General features: G+C 41.3%; 2 protein-coding genes across 4 annotated transcripts in view; both read left to right on the forward strand.

The window, feature by feature from the left end:
* The first annotated feature begins 2,386 nt into the window (after nucleotides 1-2,386).
* Nucleotides 2,387-23,040, forward strand: LOC138107936 (potassium channel subfamily K member 16-like). Its single transcript, XM_069009825.1, has 7 exons — nucleotides 2,387-2,793; nucleotides 6,643-6,757; nucleotides 7,298-7,464; nucleotides 9,823-9,988; nucleotides 11,295-11,523; nucleotides 11,803-11,909; nucleotides 22,906-23,040. The coding sequence occupies exons 1-5, from the start codon at nucleotides 2,581-2,583 to the stop codon at nucleotides 11,516-11,518; spliced, it is 885 nt and encodes a 294-aa protein (XP_068865926.1). The 5' UTR covers nucleotides 2,387-2,580; the 3' UTR covers nucleotides 11,519-11,523; nucleotides 11,803-11,909; nucleotides 22,906-23,040.
* LOC138107935 (potassium channel subfamily K member 17-like) overlaps nucleotides 11,823-23,457 on the forward strand; it is a 29,847-nt gene continuing 18,212 nt past the window's right edge. For 2 of the 3 annotated variants that reach the window (XR_011149777.1, XM_069009823.1), the window contains exon 1: nucleotides 16,155-16,399. Coding sequence is in view for 2 of the 3 variants with exons in the window: in XM_069009823.1 (XP_068865924.1) it covers nucleotides 16,184-16,399 (216 nt within the window). In the remaining variant the exon portion in view is untranslated. Of the gene's footprint in view, nucleotides 11,910-16,154; nucleotides 16,400-23,457 lie in introns of those variants that run through there. The other variant, XM_069009824.1, reaches the window with a different exon arrangement.

The following is a 23,457-nucleotide window of genomic DNA, read 5'->3' on the forward strand; positions in this document are numbered from 1 at the left end:
GGAAAAGCAGGACCTCAGAAGAACACTCAACTTCCATATTCAGCTACTCTTAAAAAGTTCCTGCATTCTGTACTTTTTATTTCTAAAGTTTGTGAACTCAGGTTTTGTTTATTTTTTAGTCAGAAGGGCATTAGAAAAGCAACAAGAGAAGTTAAGACAGAAAGTGTGCTTTGTCATCCTGTTATAAAAAGCGATTTGCCAGTGTTGTTATTTCAGCACATTGTATACTATGTCTTTTTACCTGGAAGTCAAATTTAATTTCCAATTTCCATGCTGAACTCCCGCTTCCATATTCAGAACTCACACAAAAATCGTAAGTCTTCAGTTTGCTTCCAAATGCACGTATTTGGGTTTCTTTTTTCCTGTGGCAAGGCATAACTTCTGGGCTGCTGCACAGAATCTGGCTTTATTTGGTTCCTATATTGCAGCCTGACACTAGAGGGGGAAAGAACCAAACCAGTAGGAATAACTATAGTATAGAAATAAACACACCTTGATGACATTAGTGACTCAATTTGCAACACCCTCAGAAAATGTAGATCTCAAAAGTAAGCCTGAATGGAAATTTTTTCTTAAGGTATAATTTACCCTGCCAAGTTTGTCAGCTGGAATGCTTTGTTGCTCTGAACTGGAAAGAATAGAAGGGGACAAAAAATTCATTAAGTGCTGTATTTGTTCATTTATATCTTATAGTTTCATACCCTTAATTGTGGAATGTACTTCAATGGAGAAAATTTATGCCAGCCCAGCTGTGCAGAACTCCATGGTTTGCATCCATTGCAGAAAACCAGTAGGCTGGCATTCTCTGGGCCTGGTAGTCATAGGTCCTATCAACAAGAAACCAGCAAACACCTGGATCTCCCACAAGAGACAGCCCTGCTAGTGCAACACCCTATGCTTCTCTACCCATATCATTTCACTAGGAATGGAAAAACAAGCTGTACCTTTTAGTTATGGAAGTCAGAAACAAGAGTGATGGTCTTGCTAGATACTGTGTAAGTAATTGTCGTCCTTAGCACAGACCAAGAGAAGGCCTTCCATCAGTGATTATAAGCTGGATGTCTCAGCTGATTCAGATCAGGTTGCTTCATAATGTTGTTGCAGTGCTCAGTAATATCAATGCTACTGTAACTTCCATCTCCCAAATGTTTCGCTTTTCCAGCTGAAAAGAAACACCAGAGCATCAAGGCTCTAAGTCCTTGCACATTGCACTTTCCTGTTGAAATATTTCTATTCCCCCCACTCGCACTGACAGAATGGTCCCAGAAAAAGTCCAGGATGGTCTCCTGGGAATTAACCACAAAAGTTTTCATTTTTTAGAGTGGTAAGAGGCCTTCTGCTGCCAGTCAGTCATCCTCCTCTGGATAATGGCTGGCCCCAGGTACCAATGGCAAGTCCAGGGATTTTCCCAGATACAGATATGAATTAAATCATTTTTTCAGTCTTTTTCTGTGAGCACTACCTCTTGTTTGAAGGTAGATGTAAACCCATCCGAATGCTAAGCAAAGTAGGGATATTTATATCCAGAATATTTTAACAAACATTTGTAATAACAAATTTGCAGCCCTAGCCACCTGGCCGTCTTCCTCTGCGTGTGTGTGTGAGTTTGTGTTTGTTTTCTTTCAGAAGCAGTGTGACACAGATGACACTTGCCATAAAGCTCTTCCTACAGAAAAAATGCAAGCCCAGCTCATTTGGAGTGCATGATAATTATTAAGGCTCCCATGAGTGAAACTCTGATGCATTTTAGCTAATGATTAACCTTAAGCCCTCCTTCCCCCATATGTATTTGGATTAAAAGGGCAATACAGAGACTGAAAGCAGTAGGCATGAGTGGTTTATTCTCTAACTCTATGGACTAAAGGGTGGAGTCATCTGACAGAGTTCAGGAGCAGTAGGCCAGGCAGTGAGGGGATTGACCTTATTAGGACTAGAAAAGAAAGAGGTTCTGTTGTGTGACCAAGTTGAATTCAGGATGTTTGTAAGCTTCACCATGCTGGTTTTACTGGTGCAAGCAGTGTTTGTGTGGTACAGACAGCAGCTATTGACTTTTCCATTTATTCAGCTCCATACTCTTCTTTCTTCTGGGGAGTCTGCTGTAATTAGAGAGTTTAGAGCATTTTCTTGTACACAAGTCTAGTGTTTAGAGTAAGGCTTTACTTGTCAAGACTTTAAGAGTCTATCTGTGACTCTATATGTATATGACCTGGGGTAAGTCATATAACTGCAGTTTTGATTCAGCTTCCCAGCCTGGAAATCAATACCAACCTCAGAGAGCTTTATTCATTTGATTGAGATCTTTAGATGAAAGCTAATAGAAGAAAAACATTCTGATTCACAATTCTTATTAAGCCATAAATGTTCACCCTTTGTTTTGGATAGAGAACAGATGTGGAGGGGTAAAATTTCTCTGTTAGTCTCATTTTGTAAGCCCTGATACCCTGATGTTCTATTGAAAATTTCTCCAGGGCAATAGTTGGGAATATGGGTGTGTGATTCCTGGGTGTTTTGGGTAGGTCACATCTTGGGACAGTAACCTATGAAGTACTGAGCAGGGACTGGCAAGGGCAGATCAGCAGCATGCCCCTCCTCAGCATGCACAGCCGGCAGATCAGCTGGACTCCACTGCTGGTACTGGGGTATCTCTTTTACCTCCTCCTGGGTGCTATGGTGTTCCAGCTGTTGGAGAAGCAGGCAGAGACACATTTTCGGGACCAGTTCCAGCTGGAAAAGCTCAAGTTCCTGCAGAACTACACATGCTTGGACAGACAAGCCCTGGAGCAGTTTGTACAGGTAAGAGGAAAGGGTTCCCATTATTTTGGCTCAAGCATTATTTTCATTAGAAGAAATTATACTATTGGGGCCAAGCATGATATAAACTGATCAGCTGTCCATAATATTAAATATCTAACTCTATAAATAACTCAAGCCCATTCATATACTTCCTTATCTTGATCTATGGAATTACTTTCTTTCCCCAGTCTCGAACTCCCAAAATATGTAAATCTGGTGATGCAGTTGTGCTACATTGCAATAATTTCAACTTCATGGTTCTCATCTCCCTCATTAATTATTACTGGAAATAATGCATGGGGAAAAAAAAAACAAACAAACAAGAATCAAATCTAAACAAGTAGGTTGCCCTTCCAAGGTTCTCCAGTCCAAACCTGTGCAAACTCTGCCCTTTTGTACTAGAACTTGTATACTGCCCTTGAGGGTGGTCCTGCACTTCCAGGCCTAAAGAAAAGATAAAGTCAACCATCACAGACTGTGTCATCTATCACTTACAAGAAGAGATAAAGGGCTCTTGTTCAATATGGGTTGTCAATTAATGACATCTTCAATTACACTTTAATCTTTTCCTCAAAACTGGCTAAAGATAAATTATTCGACCTTTCCCGGTATTATAGATATATTCTCATACTAGTACTGCAAGAACTGGACAGAAATCCTTAAAATACCAGTTTCTTTGTGCTCAAAACATACCCAGTTGCAGAGCTGGGTGCCTAAACTGTTTGAACTCTTTCTACCATGTCATTAAAACTGATAAAAACTCTAAACAATTTGTACTGCCCAAGTCAGAGGACTTCCATGAAGGTGTATGATTCTGATCAACAAAAAGCTCAGATTTTGTATATGGATTTAAGCTTACAGTGAAGTTCAGATTAGAAAAGGTAGAAAAGGTGCCTGACCCTCTCTTTACAAAGCCAATGTTCTGATTACTAATACTGTGATCTATTACTTGTGGAACATTGGGCATTGGCCAGAAAATTACTAGAGTTTTCAAGAACTTACATGCCGAAAACCATGTCTATTTTTTTTCACCTTCATGACTTGGTGATATTACATGTTCTTCCCTTACCTCTCCAATAGTGATTGCAGAGATGAAAACCTGATTCTCATTCTAAACCCAGCTGTGATATCTTAAGGGATTGAAAGGTTTAGTTAAAACTCCTCTACCATCAGAATATTAGGGGAGGTCACACGTGTCCAGATTCTTCTCTCTCTGACTCCAGTGAAGCTTTCTTAGCCCTGCCGTGCCACTCAGAGAATCACATTTTGCTGCCGTGTCTCTGCTGAATTAAAGTTTCACCTGAAAGCTGTTCCAGATAAAACCGGCTGAGGGCACCAAATCGTCTACAATGCACCAAGCTTCAAAGTACTGAGACTTGGTAGTCCTCAAGGTACACGTAAGTGCAGGTGCTCTCTGACCTATGCGTTGCTTATAAGACCTGTTAGGAAATTTGCCTAACTCTTATTAATATTAGCGAATACTAGTCTTCCCATATTAAATCTCTGATGCAGGGAAGCAGTTGTGTCTCTGCATGTTTTAACTATATGGTTAAGAAGGCCTGTTCATCATGTCACAAGTTCCAGTCTGAAAAGCCATGGTAGTTAGACTGCAGTGACACACAGCCCCTGGACTCAGTCTATTCAGCTAACAGTTATAAGATGTCTTGTCTTAATGCCCATTCTTTAAACCTAAATCCTGAAATGTGAGATTCAACCCAGATTCATTAAGTTTTGACTCCATTGTGCATGAAACAAATTCCTGCAATTTCACGTCAATAAACTGCATTGATTCTGCATGGCTAAAACTGCCTAGCTGAGAGATGGCTCTGAGCTGCAGCTCCTAACATGAGCAGCCTGGAGCTTTGGGAAAGTGCAAATCCAAACTCTAATGATGTAATACACCTCTGATAAGTGTACTTTGGTCAGGAAATTATGCCAGTCTGACAGCTGAGAAGCAGTTGCATTGAGTAAGGAGTCCCTGTTTTGATCATGTCCATACTTTTTCAGTCTCAAAGGACATAATATAAATACAGCCCAAAAGGACCAAATCCTTGTTTATGACCACAAGTGGCTGCAATGTGCATTGGCAGGGGGACAGGAGCAGAAACAGCAGGCAGTTTCTATTCTCTCCACATCCTACTATAGCTTAATGAAGGTTCCATATTCTTACTGTAAATTACAGCACATTGCTTTTACATACTGACAACTTCTCTCCCAAAGGCAACAGCTAATGTTCACCAGCCATTCAGCAGCTGCTATAACCCTTATCTGAGCTGTAGATGAAAGGAGTCAGGAGCCATTATAACTGTCCCACAGGAACCTGTTTGTTGGGCACCAGCTTGCCATTTCATTCATGGGGTTCTTTCATAGTGTTGGTACTTAACAGCATCAATTATACCAAGAAATGTGGCCTTGTCAGACCGTGTCTGAAAGGTTCCACATTCAAAGTTGCCTTACTCTTCCGTGTTGACTCTCATGATGTGAATGTAACTTCTGTGAACTCCTGTGCATTGAAATGCATAGAACTGTCAAGGGTTCCTTACAGGAATAAATTAAACCTGTGATTATTTCAAAATACTCACACCTCAGTAGCTTCTGTGTCCTCCTTCTTAGCAGCAAATGAAATAAGTGACTTGAAAATTTGATGTTGAATTCTTCTCATTCTAAGAAAAGGCTTTTAATGGATAATGTAAAGTTCTTTGTCATTGAAAATAAGCTCTGCTGACACTTCAGTCATGAGGTCACATGTGATGATATCCAGCAGCCCTCTGATAAATTTGACCAATGCTGTAGGATTTTTTACTGAAGGAATAAGATTAGCTAATGAATTTAGGATATTCAGTCCACCAGTATAGATCAGCGAATATTGCAAATCCTGTCCAAAATCAGATACCTTTTAGTGGGTATGTTCATTTAAAAAGCAATCTTTTTGGGAGTGGCTACCATTTGAATCAAAAAAGAGTATCTTCTTTGGTCTCATACTCCTGGAACCAGCTAAAGCTGGAGCTGCTATTGACTCCTGTTCTTGTCTTGCATCATACAAAGTCTTTAGAAGTGGTGAACAAGTAATTCCTTCAAGCATTTTGCAAAATTACAAAGCTGTGACCTGCTTTGTAACAAACAAGGGGATTCTTAAAACCTTGACCACTGAGTAGAGGGAAACCAGTCTCCCACAAAGAAATCATTGGGGACAGCAAAGGAACACAATCTTCATTAAGGCAGTTGACAGGATATTTGATGCAGGAGCAGTAATTTTTTGGCACACAGTAGTTTTGGTCATATGGTAAGAGCTATCTGGAATAGCAGAGAATATTTTATTAGTTAATCTTTCAGACTAGGAGAAGCCTAACTGTCACTGAAAATTATATGGAAGTCATAACCAAAAACAGTAATTCATCCTTACTAGTACTTACATGGAGGAAACAGAAATGAGCATGTTCCCCATGCCCCTGCCCACAGACACAACTATACATTTACACATGCCTAAATTAAAAAATTGAATGAGATGACTAGATTACAGAAGGAAAGAAGAGGACTACCTTTATTTTTTATGGCACAACTTTTTTTTCCCAGTTTGATCACTTTGGGGAATCCTCCCCTCCCTTCCCCTCAGATTTCATCTAGCTGAGGAACCTATCGTATTTCAATGACTTTCTGTAGCAAGAGTTCAAGTTCCTGGCCAGCTCTTTTTCCAAGTTTTGCCATGTCAGCGGAAGTTCTTTTTAGTCCAACTCTACCCTGTTATCTACACTTTATCACTCTGCTTGCTCAAGATGGAAAACAGTATTTACTTACCTCTATTTCTGACATTCTTCCTCATCTTTGCTCCTTTGACCTTTTCCGCTTCAGGTCCTCATGGAAGCATGGGAAAAAGGGGTCAACCCAGAAGGAAATTCTACAAATCCCAGTAACTGGGACTTCAGCAACTCCTTCTTTTTTGCAGGAACTGTTGTCACCACTATAGGTGAGGTACTCTCTTTCCTTAAAAACTGTTTCCTCCAACTGTCCTGTAAAGCCCCCAGAAATGTGTAATTGGTGGACAGAATAGGACAGAATACACCTGCAATCAACTACTGTGGGTCATGGTTCTCTATTCGTTTCCAATTATGCCTGTTATTTTTCTGTATCCAGTATTTTATACTTGCAAAGAAAGCTGGGGGCCTACTTGGTACATGCAAGATCATTTTGTACATGGACAGCACATCTTTAGGTTGCTTTGAAGCACTGAGTTGCACTCACCACAAAATCAGAGACCTGTAGAAAGTTACAACAGTACCTGGAAGAGTAATATTTTTCATGTTTAATTTTCAGCTAGTAGTAGTGAATGCACAAGGTTTCATCATAAGCAATGGCAATTCGCAGACAGATTTCATTGCAGAAAATCATAGATTCACAGGTTCCTGAAGGTAAATGTTGTTGAGCTTCCAAGCTTACAAATGCTCCATGATGCCTGCAGCTTGGCAGTAGAGCCTTTTCATGTAGCTGTTTCCTTCTTTTTTTCCAGGTTATGGTAACTTGTCCCCCAGCACAGTGGCAGGGCAGATCTTCTGTGTGTTTTATGCCTTATTTGGAGTGCCCCTCAACCTGGCCTTCCTTAATCAGCTGGGGAAAGGTCTCAATGCTCATCTGCTTACCCTGGAAAGATGGGTGCAAAAGCCAGGGCGTGCCCAGGTACAGTGTCAATTTACCATTTGTTTTCACTATTTTAAAACTAGTTAAAGTTCTTTTCTCAGATAGCTGCTGCTAGGTTAGATTTCCTTGGGTGAACCACAGCAGTTACATGGCCTTCTCTATCAGAAACCTGATACACTCAATTTACCTACAATAGCTTTAAAGCTATAGGCTTTTGCTTGAGGGACCCTAGATTTGCCTTTCTAAAACCTTACTCAGCAAACCATGGACCTGGTGACCTTGGCAGAATACGTGCATGTACACACATTGCCAAATCAAGCTCTTATTCTCCAGCCTATGCCAACATCTCTCCAGAGTTGAGCTTGACACTGTGCAAAGACAATTTATTTTTATTGGCCTCCTGATCTGGCTGGAATTAGCTTTCCTGTTGTGCCAGCAACTTAGCACTTCCTTCCTTTTCTTTTCTTAAAATGCAAATACTCCTTCTCCTTACTTAAAGTTTATTGGCGAGTCGTTGAACTAGTCCAGACATTTTTTAATAAGAAAAGTACTGATAATGGAAAATACACGAAGGTCATTTATTACAAAGTTAGTGCATGTTTCTGAGAAAAGGGTCAATGAATTGAACCTTTCAGCTAGGGAAAAGGGAGATTAGATATGTGAGATATGTTGAAACATTTCAGAGTTCTGGCACAAGTTTTTTTCTTTTACATTTGTAAAATCTCTTGAGTCACTACATTCTTTATCTACAATGGGAAAGCTATAAAGGTACTGTCAAATGCAGACTTGGATTATATAAGCAAGAAATTCTTTAGCTGCATAACCTCTGTCTGTTCCCCAAACCCATGCAGCTCTACCACCAGAAGGATTTTCATTCTAGTATAGCTGCATCTTTACTGAGATTTCTAATAGCACCTCAGGGATGTGATCTTTTTTTTTTCCCTTTTCACTCCTGAGTTGACACCTCATTTCTGACAGAACTCCTATGATCAGACAAACCTTTGGAGCTCTATCTGCTTGTTTGATCTGGAAAGCTTATTCAAGGAAGTTTGTTTATCTCCTTACAATTTTGTCATGCTCTGGGAAATTAATTGCAATCAGTTCTTCATTATTCCTGACTTACCATTCCGTACATCATAGGTTTATACAAGAAAGTTCTTAAAAGACAGGTTAAAAAGTAAAACTGTGCATTTTGATATACAGTTTTATGCAAAGTTTATTACATAATTAAATGCTATTACAATACTGGAATGAAGTAAATGAGAACAACTGAATTATATATCAGCTATAATCATGTCAATCAGTAATTGTCAAGCTGCTCTGCAAATGAGGCAAGTATCATTACACAGCTAGAGAGACACGACACATAATAGAGAAATGACTTGTCAAAGTCACCCAGTCATCTCAAGCCAAGTTTCTAAAGCTCAGAGCATTATTTTTTATGTGAAATAATTCAGAGAGAGAAATTAAAACATGATATCTGGACCTTCCACTTTATAAACAGTGATCTGGCTTTTCATCCAGTCACAATACACTCATTAATAGAAATCATACTCCAGTTTGATTGCCCTTGAGGGCATTTTTAAATAATTGCAATGAGTTTGCATCAGCCCACACCTCATTAGTCAAAAGTTCACCAGAATGTGTTCCCTGGAAATGTGTTCCCATGAGTTCCTGATCATCAGTCCTAAACTCCTAAAATCCCTTCAGGACCCATCCACTGACCATTTTTTGTACCTATCAACTGCAGTCACATATACGGTAACTTATCTCCCCGAAGGCAGACGTTTGTCCTGAGAGGCACAGATCTGCCCTGTGCTAACACAAACCAGCTCTGCTCTGAGCATTTCAAAGCTAAAAATGAAAGCAGGCAAACTGACTTAACTTAGGTTTCATCCAAACATATTTTTGGCTGAGCTCTTGCAAGCCACTTTATAAATCTTTGGAAGCAGTCATAGTGAAAAGAACCCTAGTTTGTTCTTGCCAATCTTTGTATCATGAGTTATGCAGTACTTGGTGATGTTCCTCAAAGACAGGAGCTAGTTGACTACAAGAGCATCTTCACTTGAATTGAAATTGTAAAATGAGTATTTCACTCCTATGGCTGTCATAGTAAGTCTGAAAATATGGCTCATTGCAAAAAGCTTAAAAAAATCCTCCTTTTTTTCCTAGTTTTAAGATTTTTTTTTGTTGTTGTTGTTTCATGGTTAAGTATAATATCTACATGCAAACAGTGAGCTCAGCCTGCAGTACATGGAAGCATTGGCTTGTCCTTCCTTGTCTTGCCGTTGCTCCCAGGTGGAGTGGGATTGTGATCAAAAAGTAAAACAGACCCAGCAATTTTGATAAGACAACTGCTCCATGCTGTTTAGCTGCCATCTTCCTCTTCTCTTTCAGGTAGTTCAAACACTGGCAGTGGCCATCTTCCTGACCACTGGGACCTTGCTTTTCCTGGTGTTCCCACCATTAGTCTTCAGTTATGTGGAAGGCTGGAGCTATGGAGAAGGTTTTTACTTCACCTTCATCACCCTGAGCACCATTGGATTTGGGGACTATGTAGTAGGTAAAAAAAGAACATGAACTGGATTGAGCTTTGTTGAAATTCATTACTCTAGTATAAAACTAAATACAGGGAGCATAGATATCCATTCCACTGTAGATCTGGTCAAGAGTGAGCTCAGCCAGACTGGTAATAATGAGCTAATGTATTATGAGTTATGAGCATTTTTCTCTTGACAGCCAACCTGAGAGTCAACCAACTCCCTTCACACATGCCACTGAACACTCATTCAAGGGTGTCTGTGTCCAGGCTGGTACAAATGTTATCAAGAGTGACAGGTGGAATATAAATAAAATTCATTTGTCATTATTAGGCCTTTGAACCACCCTTTTCTAACAGTGATTTGTTTTAGCAAGAGCCTACCATTCCCAACAACAAACCATATCAAATATTAAATAAGAAGTACTTCAAATGGGGAGAACATTATTGACAACCACAGGATGCCTCTGAAAGAAGACAAACCCAGTGACATTACATAGTCTTTAGACCTCTAGGTTGAGAGCATCATAGTAGAGACACATGAGGGGCTATTTTTCCACAAACTTATTTGAACAAATGTATAATCTTAACAGATTATGTCTAATGTGTTTATTTGTTAAAACCACCAGGGTTTCGTACTTCACAAGTAATAGCTCTCCTCTCCTAGAATTCATGACTATGTCCCAAAAGGAGATAAAAAAGAATCCAGTGCTGAATATGGCACTGTGGAGTTTCATGATGATCTGAATGACAGAGACTAAATGAATAGCTAGAGTGTTGTCCTGTGACTGTATCAGCACTGTTTGTCCGTGTTGTGGAAATACCAAACCAGGGATTAAGATTCTCATAACCACTTAATTAAAATGGCTGCATTTCCCATATTATCCAAGTGATTGCAAATCCCAGGTGTATCAGCCTCCAAAAAGCAATCACTATATCACTAAATTGTAGCTTTCTAAACCATCTGAGATCCCCTGTGTGTCTCTTGAGTAAAATATGGTTAATATGGATTCAACATTTAATTTCCAAGATGTTTTTCCTTTGTTGTTGGATAGGAACCATTGACTTTGAGCATCCCTGATTAATATAAGATGTGGCTATTTTTATTATATAGCCTCACCTTTGGGGATTTGATGCTAAATGTGCTAAGCTTCACCTGAGAGTTGGCATTAAAAAAAATTAAAAATAAAAAAATATTCTATCTGCTGATAGATCACACAAGCTCATTAACACACACACTTTTGCAAGGAGTGGAGAGGGTGTATGAGTATGTATGGTTAGCAGACCAAAGCTGCCAAGATAAATATGCAGATTTTCCTGGATTTTTCAGGCACAAACCCCAACAAGCACTATATCCCCGTGTACAGGAGCCTAACTGCAATATGGATTGTTTTTGGCTTGGCCTGGCTGGCTCTGGTCTTCAACGTGGGAGCTGACTTGATGGAAAGATACCTTCAGCTAAAGTGGCACAAGTCTGACTTAAGCTTGGCAGAAGGAGCCACCACCAAACTGGAAGATGAACCTGAGCAGCCTAGAATCCATATCCCTAGCTGAGCAAGGTACAAAGAAAGCAGTCTTGAAACTGCATCTTTCATCTGTATCTCACACTAAGCAACCCCTGTGGATAAAGGACTAAACCACAGGTTGTGGACTGTTTCCTAAAGAGGAAATGTTTCCGATACATGGAAATTTCCACACCCTGTGTAGGCATCAGCCAATTAAAACCCCACGGAAGGAGCATACATGGTTATACAACTGTCCAAGGATTCATTTTACACTTCTCACTGTAAGGCAACTTTCCCTGAAGTAACCAATTATTATCCTTTCTCTTTCTCTAGTGGGATACAGTTCTAATGGTCACTCATTTTCAAAAAAATCCAGAGTGACTGCCTCTCAGCTTCAATAAGAAGTCATGTCACCAAGAATCTCAAGTGGAAAAAGTCAGGTACAGAAATCTTTCTTCATTTCCAATCAGAAAACAAACAAAACCACAGAGGAATATCATCAGTAGTGAACACCTGCTTAATGACATCCATCCAATTAAGATTCAGTTGATACTGTCTGGAATGAGCAGCTTTCATATAAAATGATAGCATTTCTTTATTTTCTGGGCTAAAATGCTTGCCTTTCAATTGTAAGGAAATTATGTGTCTGTCCAGCACTGCCTGGACTGTTACAGTTCATCTCAGAGTGAACTGCCAGCTCAAAGCAGGTCTTTATCGTGGTTCATTTCACAGCCACTTGATAACAGCACTTTAAATCTAAAAGCAAGGAGACATCCTTATTTCCAATCAGATCACAAGCATTATTACAGTCTGGCATTTGCTTTGGGCCAGTTCATAGAAGAGCCATTATGCACCATACAGAACTGATGCTGTACATTTACCTCTAAATAAGGCCAATGATAGGCTCTTGCATTAAATCTTATCCTCAGTCAGGCCCATTGTGTGACCCATGAAGCAGGGAGATTGAATTTATCACAGTTGTTGTAAGTCAAAAGCAGCAGCAGCCATCTCCAAAGGAGCTGAAAAACCAAAGGAGTACATAAAAGCACCTAATAAGAGACTAGTCACTGAGATGCAGATCTGTAGCCATACTCTCTATCAAAGTAAACTCCAGAAACTTGATAAAACAATTATCCATTCTTTGGGTACCATGCTCAATCATCACTAACATGTTCCATGGGTATGCTTGTAATTATATACACACTGCTATTTATTCAGGATGTTTATATCTCATAGTAACCATCAATTAATCCCTTTGAAGTCATTTATAAGTGGGACTTTAATGTAAAGCATGAGTGCAATATGGCTGGGTACATAGACTAGCCCCAAGCCAGCGTATGTCTGACACACTATAGGAACATGAAATGTCAGCCTTTCAGCAGCTGCTTTGATATTTCGTTTTGGAGAAGTGTCCATAAAACATGTAGAGACTTGTGGAGGTCACTAATCTTTTCCTGCATACTTTCTGAGCTAGATTTTTAGTTCTGAGGAGGGTCACAACATATGTTTGTTCTTACACCTGGCATGGTGCATGTTTTCTTTGCCAGTTGCTGACTCCTGCATAGTGCAGTGTGGCTACTCAAATCTGAAATGCTGGCATAAAAGAATGCTGGTTATGGTTTATCCAACTAATTTAAAAAATGAATGTTCAAATGCATATCCCATCCAAGATTTCCGTCATGTCTTACCACTACCTACCTCACAGATTTTTATCTCCTCGGTTTTTGCACTGATCTTCCTCTATGCCCTCAGCTATTCCCATACATTTATGCAATGGCTTTCTCTGTAGACTTTCACTGAGAGCAGCCAACTCTCTCCTGTCTGGCTTTTTGTATCTTTGCAAATCTCATGGGAAACTTTGTCTCTCAGTATTTTCTGTTCTTCAGACAGAATGTTTGCACTTGCACTTGTTAACATCATCATCACCACCACTGTACTCCGTACCTGCCTTGTGTTAACACCACAAGACGCTTTTGGCCTCTTTATGTAAAAGACAAAACTGAAGTTCTGCTGACTGTTCTATCTAACCTGTTCTCTTCACCTTGCCTTTTTCCACGCCTCCTGTACTTTATCAAGCCACAGTCAGCCACAACACATGCACTAGTCTAAAGGTGATCCTATCCAGTGTTTTACACCATGCTGCATGCCATAATAAAAATGATAAAGAGGTTTATCAGTGATAGAAAGCACTTACTGGCAGTGTTTCTTAAAATTATCCTTACTTGACATCTGACTGCAGGAAGTCTGGATTGTTTTTCCCACAGTCCAGAAAACTGCTCCTGTATCTGATACTGATTTTGCAAAGTAGCAGCAAATGGTGAGACTACCTCCTGGATTTTTTGCTACTGCTGTGTTTAATAAAGCTGACAGCAACTGCAGCAGTTCTGCAGCTGCCCAACAGAAGACTCAAAAAGCTGCCTTTAAATCAAGCATATGGCCATATTGGAAGAGAAATGAGAAGGATACTGATGCCCTCTCCCGTGTTACATAAGTGATAGAAATTTCTTGCTCATTTTGTCAATTTTTCAAGGTCTTGAAAAGCTCCTAAAGGTCATGCACATCTAAAATCAAGGTTACTTTGAGATACATACCAGTTTTTGACCATGGTGGACCAAGTGCTTTCTGGCAGCCTTCCTCTAATAAAAATGTAGTCATCAAATATCAACTGACCAGCTAAGAAAAGTAATGTGGAAGAACTGGGCAATCACAAGGACTTGCCATGAGCCAGAGGAGCACATGAAAGGGACACTTTTGGTCTAATAACCCATTTTACCAGTGGTATATTTCCACACACAATGGAGAACACACATGCTCTGCTCCAGGCATGGAAAACAGCACTTCTGAAGCCTCTGAATGTGGCTCTGCAGGCTGTGGCAGAAGCAATGGCCCAGGCAGCGCTCAACTGTGATGTGGAAAAGTAGCACTTTGCCTTGAGCAGCTACCACCTGCAGTCCAGCACAGGATATGAAGCAAGTGTCCTTCCAAGCTTACACTTACCCTTTTAGCCTACTCAACAAGCCCTCCTTCATCCTCAGATATACATGTTGTCCTTCCAGACAACACCGAAGTATCATTGGCAAAGATTTGAGCCTTTCTCTGGGGAAATGTAAATAGAAGACTGACAGACAAATGACATTTCTGAGAATACTCAAGGAAACAGCCATTTAAATATTATATGATTCTGTAAAGATTTGTTGTGAATCTTGATCTCTTTCTTCCCAGAGTCCTTCTAGTAAGCGCATGCCCGATTGTCCTGCATTTTCACAGTGTCTTGTAGATTAAAGACCCTGAGTCTCACTTGTAATTAATTTTATATATCTTTAGTATAAACATTAAATACTATATGTTTAGTCCATAGTGTTTCATCACAGTTATACTCAGAGTGCTTTGTATAAACTATCTGGGTTTAAATGCAGCTAAAATGTCAAAATGTAGCTCAGATGTGTCTATTTTCTGATCTTCAATGAAAGAGGCAATGAGCATATAAATACTTTTTATTATCTTTGCATTTTTTCTTACTCATGTATATTTTTATAGAAGGTTTTCTTTATATATATATATGTGTATCATTCCAATTTTTTCTTTAAATATCATTGAGTATTGAACACCCTGAAAGGCAGAATTAAGACTGAGCAAAAAGCTCTAAGACTGCACTCCAGATGATATCTTTACACTGGAATTGGTCTAGCCTTTGCATATTAATTTTTGCATCTTGACAGTGAAACCAGTTTATACTAGTCAGTTTAAAGCACATCCCAGAAAACCATGAACTAGCACATTACCAGAACAGTTCCAGTGTGGCAATACGTTTGGAGGCTGCCTTACTTGTATGATGTGTACACCCCCCTAGAAAAAATAATCACAAGGTTGTGTGAGAAGACATTGCTCTCTAACAGCATATAGTCATCCTGTGCAGAAATTTACTGGGTTTATTCCCCTTTATCTCATATTATGTAACAAAATAGATAAATTAAGGGGTTCTTACACACCTACAACAATTTAATTGTTTTATCTATTGGTGAGAGAACAGAAGGAAACATTGGATGCAGTCTTATACAAGAAAACAATCAGAGAAGTCTCAGGAACTACCTATATGAAGAAACTAGTGCTATGTTTCACAGGTAAACCACAAATTATAAAAAAGCTGCTACCTTTTCACTTGTTTCTATCAAAGAATTGTTATTACTAACACCTGTTTGCTGCCTTTTGCATTATTTTAGTAGCTGCGCGAAAGAGGAACGCAGATTTATGTAGGATGCTAGTGTACTGCTCTCTAAGTAGTGCCAGCTGGGGAGGGAAGCACTTGGCTCTGCTCTGTCGGGAGAGGGACTGAGTAGCATCCCTCGGAGGGGCGAATGTGACTCGGTGCTGGCTCCTGCTCAGGCACAAGCGGCGCGGAGCAGGGAGCCCTGGGGCAACCTCGCGCTTCGGGACAGACAGGTGGGAAGTGGAGCGGCGCATGAGAAGGACGAGGGTGGCGGGTTGGGGTCGGCTGCTGCGGGACGAGCGGCTGGACCACCACCGTTTCCCGGCACAGCCCGGCTCCGAGCTCCCCTCCGCGCCGCGGAGAGTGGGAAGGGGCAGGCCGGGGGAGGTGCTGGGGGCCGGGCGCCCTGCCGGGCCGGCGCTGCCCTCCTCCCGCGGGCCGCCCCGCTCCCGCCCCCGGCCGAGCCGCTTCTTCAGTGCCGGGGGCGGCGCGGCGGCAGCGGGGTCGATGGTGGCGGCGCGGCAGCAGCGGCGGCGGCGGCGCTGGGGGGTGCCGGTGCTGCTTGCGGCCTACGTGGGCTATGTGGGGCTGGGCGCCGCCGTGCTGCAGGCGCTGGAGAGGCCGGCCGAGGTGCAGGCGGCCCAGCAACTCCTCCGGGAGCACTGGGAGCTGCTGGCCAACCACACCTGCCTGCAGGGGCTCGCCCTGCAGCGGCTCATCGAGGTGAGCCCGGGCGCGGCGGCGGAGCGGAGTTCAGCCCCCGCTGGGGCTGCGGGGCAGGCGCTGCCTCCGGCCCGGGGGGCGAGCGTGGGGCGGGAGCGGCAGCAACCGCGCCTCCAGCCCGAGAGTAACTTTTAAAAAAGCCCAACAAAAACCTCAAAACTTTTTCCCTGTATCAGTGTATGCGTACACATCATCCTGCCCGAAGAAGCCGCCCAGGCGTGGGAGAAGCTCTCCGCGGGCAGCCGCCTCGGCCGCGTCGCTCCCTGCCCGCGGGCGGCCCGGGCTCCCCCAGCTCCGCAGCCCGGGCTGCGGCCGCCTGTGCTCCCCGCTCACAGCGAGATGCTTTCGTTCTCCGCTGCCGTCCCTTGAGCTGTGGCGTTCGCGGGGTTTGAAGTACCGCCGTCCTGGCCGAAGGCAGGCGGCGGCGGTGTCCGCTTATGTGACAATTAACTGCGGTTAATTACAGGTGGTTTAGGTTTGCTCTTGCACTTACTAAGCATGAGTTATAGTCTGTGACGTCTTGCGAGTGGTAAATTCTAATGGGAAGGCTTTGTCGTGGTAAATTTAATTGGTGTTTGTACTAGTGTCAAACTTTTTTCCATGTTCTGCTTGTTGTTTAAAGGGAAAGTCCTTGAGTCTCTTAAGTTATCCTTGGAAATGTTTCTGAATATATTTACAGGATGGTTGCAAAACGTAAAGCAGCAACAGAAGCAGTCTTACTAAAGTACAGATGGTTGTGGGTTTAGATACAGATATGAGCAAAGTGACATAAGTGGGTCTCTCTTTGCTCACTTTTTTGCCTGAAAAAGAAAAAAAACAGGTTATCACAGTGTCTTGAGTACTTTACCCAAACCCTTTGATTTCTGTAGGTGCTGGTAGTTGAGTATGTACTCCTTGCTTTGGTCAGCCTCCCTCAAACAGATGTTGCCAAACACAAAGAAAACCTGGGGCTGGTTTTTTGTTTTGTTTTGGTGGGTTTTTGTTTGTTAAAACAGTGTATGATGGTGACTGAAACCATAGCAGGTGGTCACTGCAGTTTGAAGAATCTGAAAGCGACTTGGATATATACTTCCATTTTATTTTATTTTTCCAGCAGAGAGAAGAATACAGAAACCACCAAACACAATAATCATGTCAGGTGTTTCAGCAAGGCTCTGGCAGACAAAATTATGTTGAGTGTGACTATGTCACACTCTTATCCCTTTACTTTCTGGATGGTATATCCTCTGTTGGCAGTCAGTAGTACAGTGCTCATGTGCTATAAATTTGGACTTTTGTAAGCTACTGTAGTAACCACTTTTATTATTTATGGTGTGTGCTATGCTAGCTGTGGAATTTAAATAGAGAGATGTGAGAAGTATAGCAAAGACTAGTCTAGCATTTCATAAAGCTGTGTCTTAGCCCAGCTTCATTCAGCACTGGCCCGTTGTGTAGTGAGCACCTGGCATGGCACTTGCCCAGAGGTTACTAGGGCAGGAGGGTTTGATGAAGGATGGTAACAAGGTGCTAGTAGAGGAGAGAAAATACTCACAACTAAATAGGTAAAAATGTCATTCTGACAGTTTGTTTTACTGCAGCATGACCTCTACTCATTCTTGATACCCTTCCCCCTTGGAATAGGGAAATAGGGCAGCCACTGAAATCCCTTTAGACCAGAGGCTATCACAATATGCGGTGTGAGTACTTACTTGTGACTGAGCTAGCCCTTGACGGGAAAGTTACAAATAAGCTTTGTTTCATCTTATGGAGTGTTTGTGTATGCCCTCGTGATCTGAGAAAACATACTCTGAGTTTGAATGACTTTGTGTGTTATTTCAAATAACCTTAACACTGAAAAATTAATCCTAAAAATTCCACAGAACTGATCCTTTCCTCCACTCTTCTAATTCAAATTTCCTGTGCAGCAATCACTGGCATGCTCTAGGTGTGCTCAAAAAGAAATGTTTTTCTGTGCAGTAAATTGTTATTGCAACACATTGCACATAATCAGGCAATGTCATCACTGTCTCTCTTCAGATAAGAAACTTGTATTCTAGATACACAGCTGATTATTTGCTAATTAAGAAAGACATATAAAGAGTGTTTGTGAAAACGTAAAGCACTGTGTGAATTTTGATTGGCATGACATTACTGGCAATTCCTCATTGTTTTCTTACAGCTCTTTCATTCCAGATAATCCTAAACTGTGTTTATTTTAAGTGTACAGGGGCCAATATGAAATAAAATCCTAGTTTGCTAAGCAATGTAGAAACGTAATTTTACAACCTGTTTATCGCTTAGTTCCTAGTTACCAGCTGGGAGTGCAAATCCGCTGTTCCAACCCTTGCGCAGATGGAGAGCAACAGAGAGCTGCAGCTTTGAGGAGCTAGCAGGAGAGCACGGGGTGAGGATGGCAGGAGGGAAGCAAAGCGAATGAACTGTGCTGTAGGAGCTAGATTCAGTAACTTCTGTGACTCGGGTCCTTTCCAAGGAAGAAGTAATCTTCTAGTTAACACAGGAGAGGACAGGAGGAGCTGAAAATAGCAGACTGGCAGCAGAAACAGAGCAGTGGAGGAGAGTGTGTTAGAAAGTGTGACATCAGTGGTGGTGGGTCCCTGCTTCCTATAGCTGGATTTTGTTGGGGCTCTCTTGCCTGGAAGGATTGGCTGGCTCTTCCCCTGTATGAACAGTTGCACGTTTCCCAAGTAGCACGTGCAAGTGCTTTACATGTAAGCGAACAAACGATGCATGGTCTTGTGTTTATACACACACAGGGCACAGTGGAGGCACTGTGGCCACAAGTCTCTCTACAGTGCATCCAGTGACATTTACTCAAGGAGCATGGGAGTTCGTCTTCATTGACCCACCTAGCCCCAGGCTGTTTTTCTGCCATTGTGTACAGTCTGACACGAACACATGCTCACCAGGAGCAGGACTGGGAGCAGGCCAGCCTCATGAGCCACTAGGCAACATGCAAAGAGGGCAGTATCTGGCCTTTTATTATAATTATGGTGGTGGTCTTTACATACTGGAACTACTGGGTGTGAGGTGACATCAAAGGAAGTTCTCAGTGACAAGACTTGCAGAAGATTGCAGCAGATGCAATGATAAGACAGATTGCAGGTGATATACTCTGAATACAGTGAAGAAAAGTAGCTGGACTCAGCTGGGGAGAAAAATATCTAAGAGTTTCTGTCCAGGCAAAAATTATGTTGGTTCTAGATTCTGGAAGTGTCCAGAAAGTGAGGCTGCACACAAAGAGGACACCTTTTGTACAGTCCTATTCCTTAGAGCTGAGTCCCTCTCTGACCTTTTGGGGTTGGGGGCTCCTAGACATGCTTCAGTGTCATGCACTTCTAGTGCATAAGTGCCTCAGATTTATTGCATAGTGTGAACATATATATAGCTCTGGTCCTGCCAAGCTGTCCTCCAAACTTGCTTCTTTTAGTACATCCTTTTCAATAGTTACAGGCACTCAGCTGCTGTACTCACCCGTGTCTCTTTAATCAGATTATTGGCTGTAGGGCAAAGCTTGGAACAGCATTTTTTGTGTGTTACCCGATTACCATGGCATTTTTTTCATTCTATCCTTCCTTTTTTTGATAGAAACCTTTTGTTGTTATATACGTATTTCCATAGTGCAGATGTTTCCTATATTTATTGCATTGTTCTATTGGTTTTCTACTATATTTCTCCTATTAGCTATATAATGCTGTTTAAACACAGTTGCGTTCATAAAATGAGAAAATGAAAGAAAATGAAAGCTGAGGTAATTTTTTTTTTTTTTTTTGGCCTAAAAAGATTTAAGGTGTAGTGAAAAGGACCTAATGCTAAAGGGCAGGTTATAAACTAAATGGCTGCAGGTGGATCTAGATACTGTTATCTCCAGAGTCAACAGCTAGAGGTACACAGAGAGTTTGAGTAGATGTTTACAAGAGCAGTGAGATCCCATGTGAAAGGTCCTCATCAATACCTTGGCTTGTACTGACATTGAACCAGCAGAGAATTGTTGGCAGCTGTCAGGAAATAAAACCCTGCAAACACAATTTACTAAAATAATCTTGCACTCAGATGATGCAACAGTAAGGGGTGAGCATCAAAGAATGCCTTCCAGCAGTGAGGGCCTTTAAGGAACAGCAATGGCTCTTGGTACTGTGGAGCTGTAATGTCTTTATAGAACCTGATTTAGTCAAATTAGCTTGTCACAGATGGAATAGGGTTGATCCCCTGTAATTTTTTTTCCAGCATCATGCCTATCAAAATGTGCTACTACGTTGCTTAAGTTACAGCCAGTTCATCATTCTCCAGACCTATTGATTAAATAGCTGTGGGTACCTTACCAAGAATGTGTATTCTGTGCTAATAATACCATCATCTAGCATACGTTTGACAGAAGTTGTTGGAGGTAAAATCAGTATTCTGTAAGGCAGTAGGCTGGCACTACATTGTTACTCTTCCTGAAAGGTGGTGAGAAAACCTCCTGATGACCTCTTTGTGGTTAGTTGACTCACCCCTTGGTGTTCTGGTCAATGTGGTGTCTAGTACCTGTGTTCAAAAAGAGAAAGGCAAGGAAAGGCACAGCAGCCTATTGTATTATACCTCTGCCTTTTGATATTACCAAATTCCTAGTTACAGCTGCTCAGGCTTGGTGGGAAGTAACAAGGGAGTGTAGCCAGTTGGCATTGACTGGTGAGTGTCTCAATAACCTGTCCTACCAGGAGGGTTTGAGACCCACAAATAGCAGTGGATAGCTAAAGACAGGGGGTTCCCTCTAAAAAGAGAAATGGTAATTATGGTTCTTATCAGTTGTTTGAAGATGTGGGCTATTTTTGTATGTACTTGTTCTTCATACTTTCTTTTTTAATGCAATTAAAAGAAAAACAACTCGGGAAAGAAATCTCAGTTTTACAAGGATAATACAATGCAACCTTGCTGTGTTCTGTAGGTTATACAGGCAGCTTCTCTCAACGGGCCCTGCCTACTTCTTTTGCAGCCCAGCTGTCGAGTTACTGTTCTCATTGGGGTTTGGGAAGTGACTGGAATTCAGCAATGCTTTGTCTCATGAATCATGCCACAGATTCTTCCTTGATATAAAAGCTTAATTTTCAGAAAAAGTACAAGTGGCTTAGGGTAGCATTGGTACATTACTGTACTAGACTACATCTTTTACTCCTTTCCTGTTGATGTATAAGTCCAGATGAATTCTAGAAACTCTAGTGGAGACCCAGCCGTGAAGTAAAAGTGCTTTTGCTATCAGGGTTCCTTTGGTTTTGAGGAACTGGTGCCAATTACATCAGCAAACATTGCTGGGGAGATGGGGGAGCAGTTGCTTGATCAGCTTTCAGGTTATTCAAGTGGTGTAAAGTTAAAAAAAAAAAAAACAAAACAAAACACCCAGACCATGAATTCAAAATAATTCAGCTGAGTGTTTTGGTTCTTTGGGGTTTGTTTTTGGCTTTTGTTTGTTTTGTTTTTTGTTTGGTTTTTTTTTGTGCTAGTTATGCTTTCAGGCAGAATTAAGGTAAGTTTCCACTCTGGGCTAAGACAAGGGATCAGAGCTCATAGCTGGGAAAGGTGTGATTAATAATCTCTTTGTCAATTTTTTGGGAATTAATCTGCAATCTGAGACCAAGGTTAGGGTTAACCATTTTCTTCTGATTTACGGCTGGTATTCTGTGAGGCATAAATGAATGTTTATATGCCAACATGGGACAGAATTTCCAGTGCACAAAGTTTGTGGGTTGTTTTCTCATTATTCTAAATGGTAGTTTGGTGCCTTTTGAACACCTTCTTTCCCTCCTTGATATGTTGCAAAGGCAAGGAAAAGTGTCTGAAATGACGTAAGCCATTTTCAGGAGGACGTGTATGCCCTGGAAAAGTTGATTTTTGTATAAGAATATATAAACTTCGACTAAATTTGGGAAAAAAGTTTCTTACACCTGTCCACTTGCACATTTTTTTGCCTTCCTTGAGAACTGCTTTCAAATACACTTAGTAAATACTGCTTTTGCCTTTAAAGGTATCTCAAGATTACTGTGACCTCTGGCCAGAATGCCACAGTTCAGAAGCAAGGGACAACAGCAGTGACAGGAGCCATAGTTTATAAAAAGGTCATTTGTATGACTCTTTCCCTGAGGGTTTCCTCCAGGAAAAAAAAGTCAGGAATTCTTATGGATATACTTGGTAGGGTCATAATCTTTTGGGGATTTTCTTTTGTCGTTTTTGCTTAACTTGCTCATTTTGGGGAGAGCATGCAGATTAGAATCAGTCTGTTTAATTATTTATATAAAGCTTATTTTTTGCTGTAAAGATTATGGGAGGAAAGAGAAGCATAGTGTTCCAAAGAAGGAGATTGTGAGGAACATAGTGCCTCAGTTTACATATACACATTCATTTATTCTTTACTGCTGATCTTTTGAAGGCTGTATCCTAGTCACATGCTGTTGTGTTTCAGTGCAGAAGTGATAGATGGGATTTTTAGTTGGTGTTAAGGAGGTCAGATTAAATAATGGTCCTTTCTTTTGCAGTGCTTGGTGATCAGAAGCTGTGCTGCAGCTGCAGTCTGGTGGTGGAGGGGCCCACATGAAATGATAATCATGGAAGAGAGGAAGTGTGTAAGCTGAGAAAGCTGGGAGTTGCCCAGAGCTGATAACACAGCAAACATGATAAATGAGACTTACGGGTATGGCTGAAGGATAGAGTGGCTCTGCAGCGAATAGAAAAGAATAAACCTACATTTTGTGGGGAGGAAGATGTAATACTCAAATGTCAAGTGGGAACCAAACTGTAGGTGTTGGGGGTGGGTTTTTGTGGTTTGGTTTTTTGGTTTGGGGTTGGGCTTTTTTAGCTAGACAGTATGAACAGAAGAGATCTTTTGAGTGTAATTCAAAGTGTATGGTCCAATTTTTGCTGGTATAACTGTAACTACATTGGGTTTATTGCTGCAAAGCTGTGTAGAGTGGAAAAACTCCAGTATAGATTAGTCACTCGTCATCAGTCATCTGTGGAAGTCTAGTCCCAGAGCTGTGAAGGGTTAAAATTCAGGCTGTAAGAGTGATTTAAATTTTTTTTTTTTTTTT

Source organism: Aphelocoma coerulescens, chromosome 3, assembly GCF_041296385.1.
Source record: "Aphelocoma coerulescens isolate FSJ_1873_10779 chromosome 3, UR_Acoe_1.0, whole genome shotgun sequence".
NCBI classification, from domain to species: Eukaryota; Metazoa; Chordata; class Aves; order Passeriformes; family Corvidae; genus Aphelocoma; species Aphelocoma coerulescens.

Coding starts and splice junctions, on each gene's coding strand:
- LOC138107936 (XM_069009825.1), top strand. CDS start 2,581: ATGCCCCTCCTCAGCATGCACAGCCGGCAGATCAGCTGGACTCCACTG. Junction 2,794..6,642: donor CCCTGGAGCAGTTTGTACAG/GTAAGAGGAAAG, acceptor TTTCCGCTTCAG/GTCCTCATGGAAGCATGGGA. Junction 6,758..7,297: donor AACTGTTGTCACCACTATAG/GTGAGGTACTCT, acceptor CTTTTTTTCCAG/GTTATGGTAACTTGTCCCCC.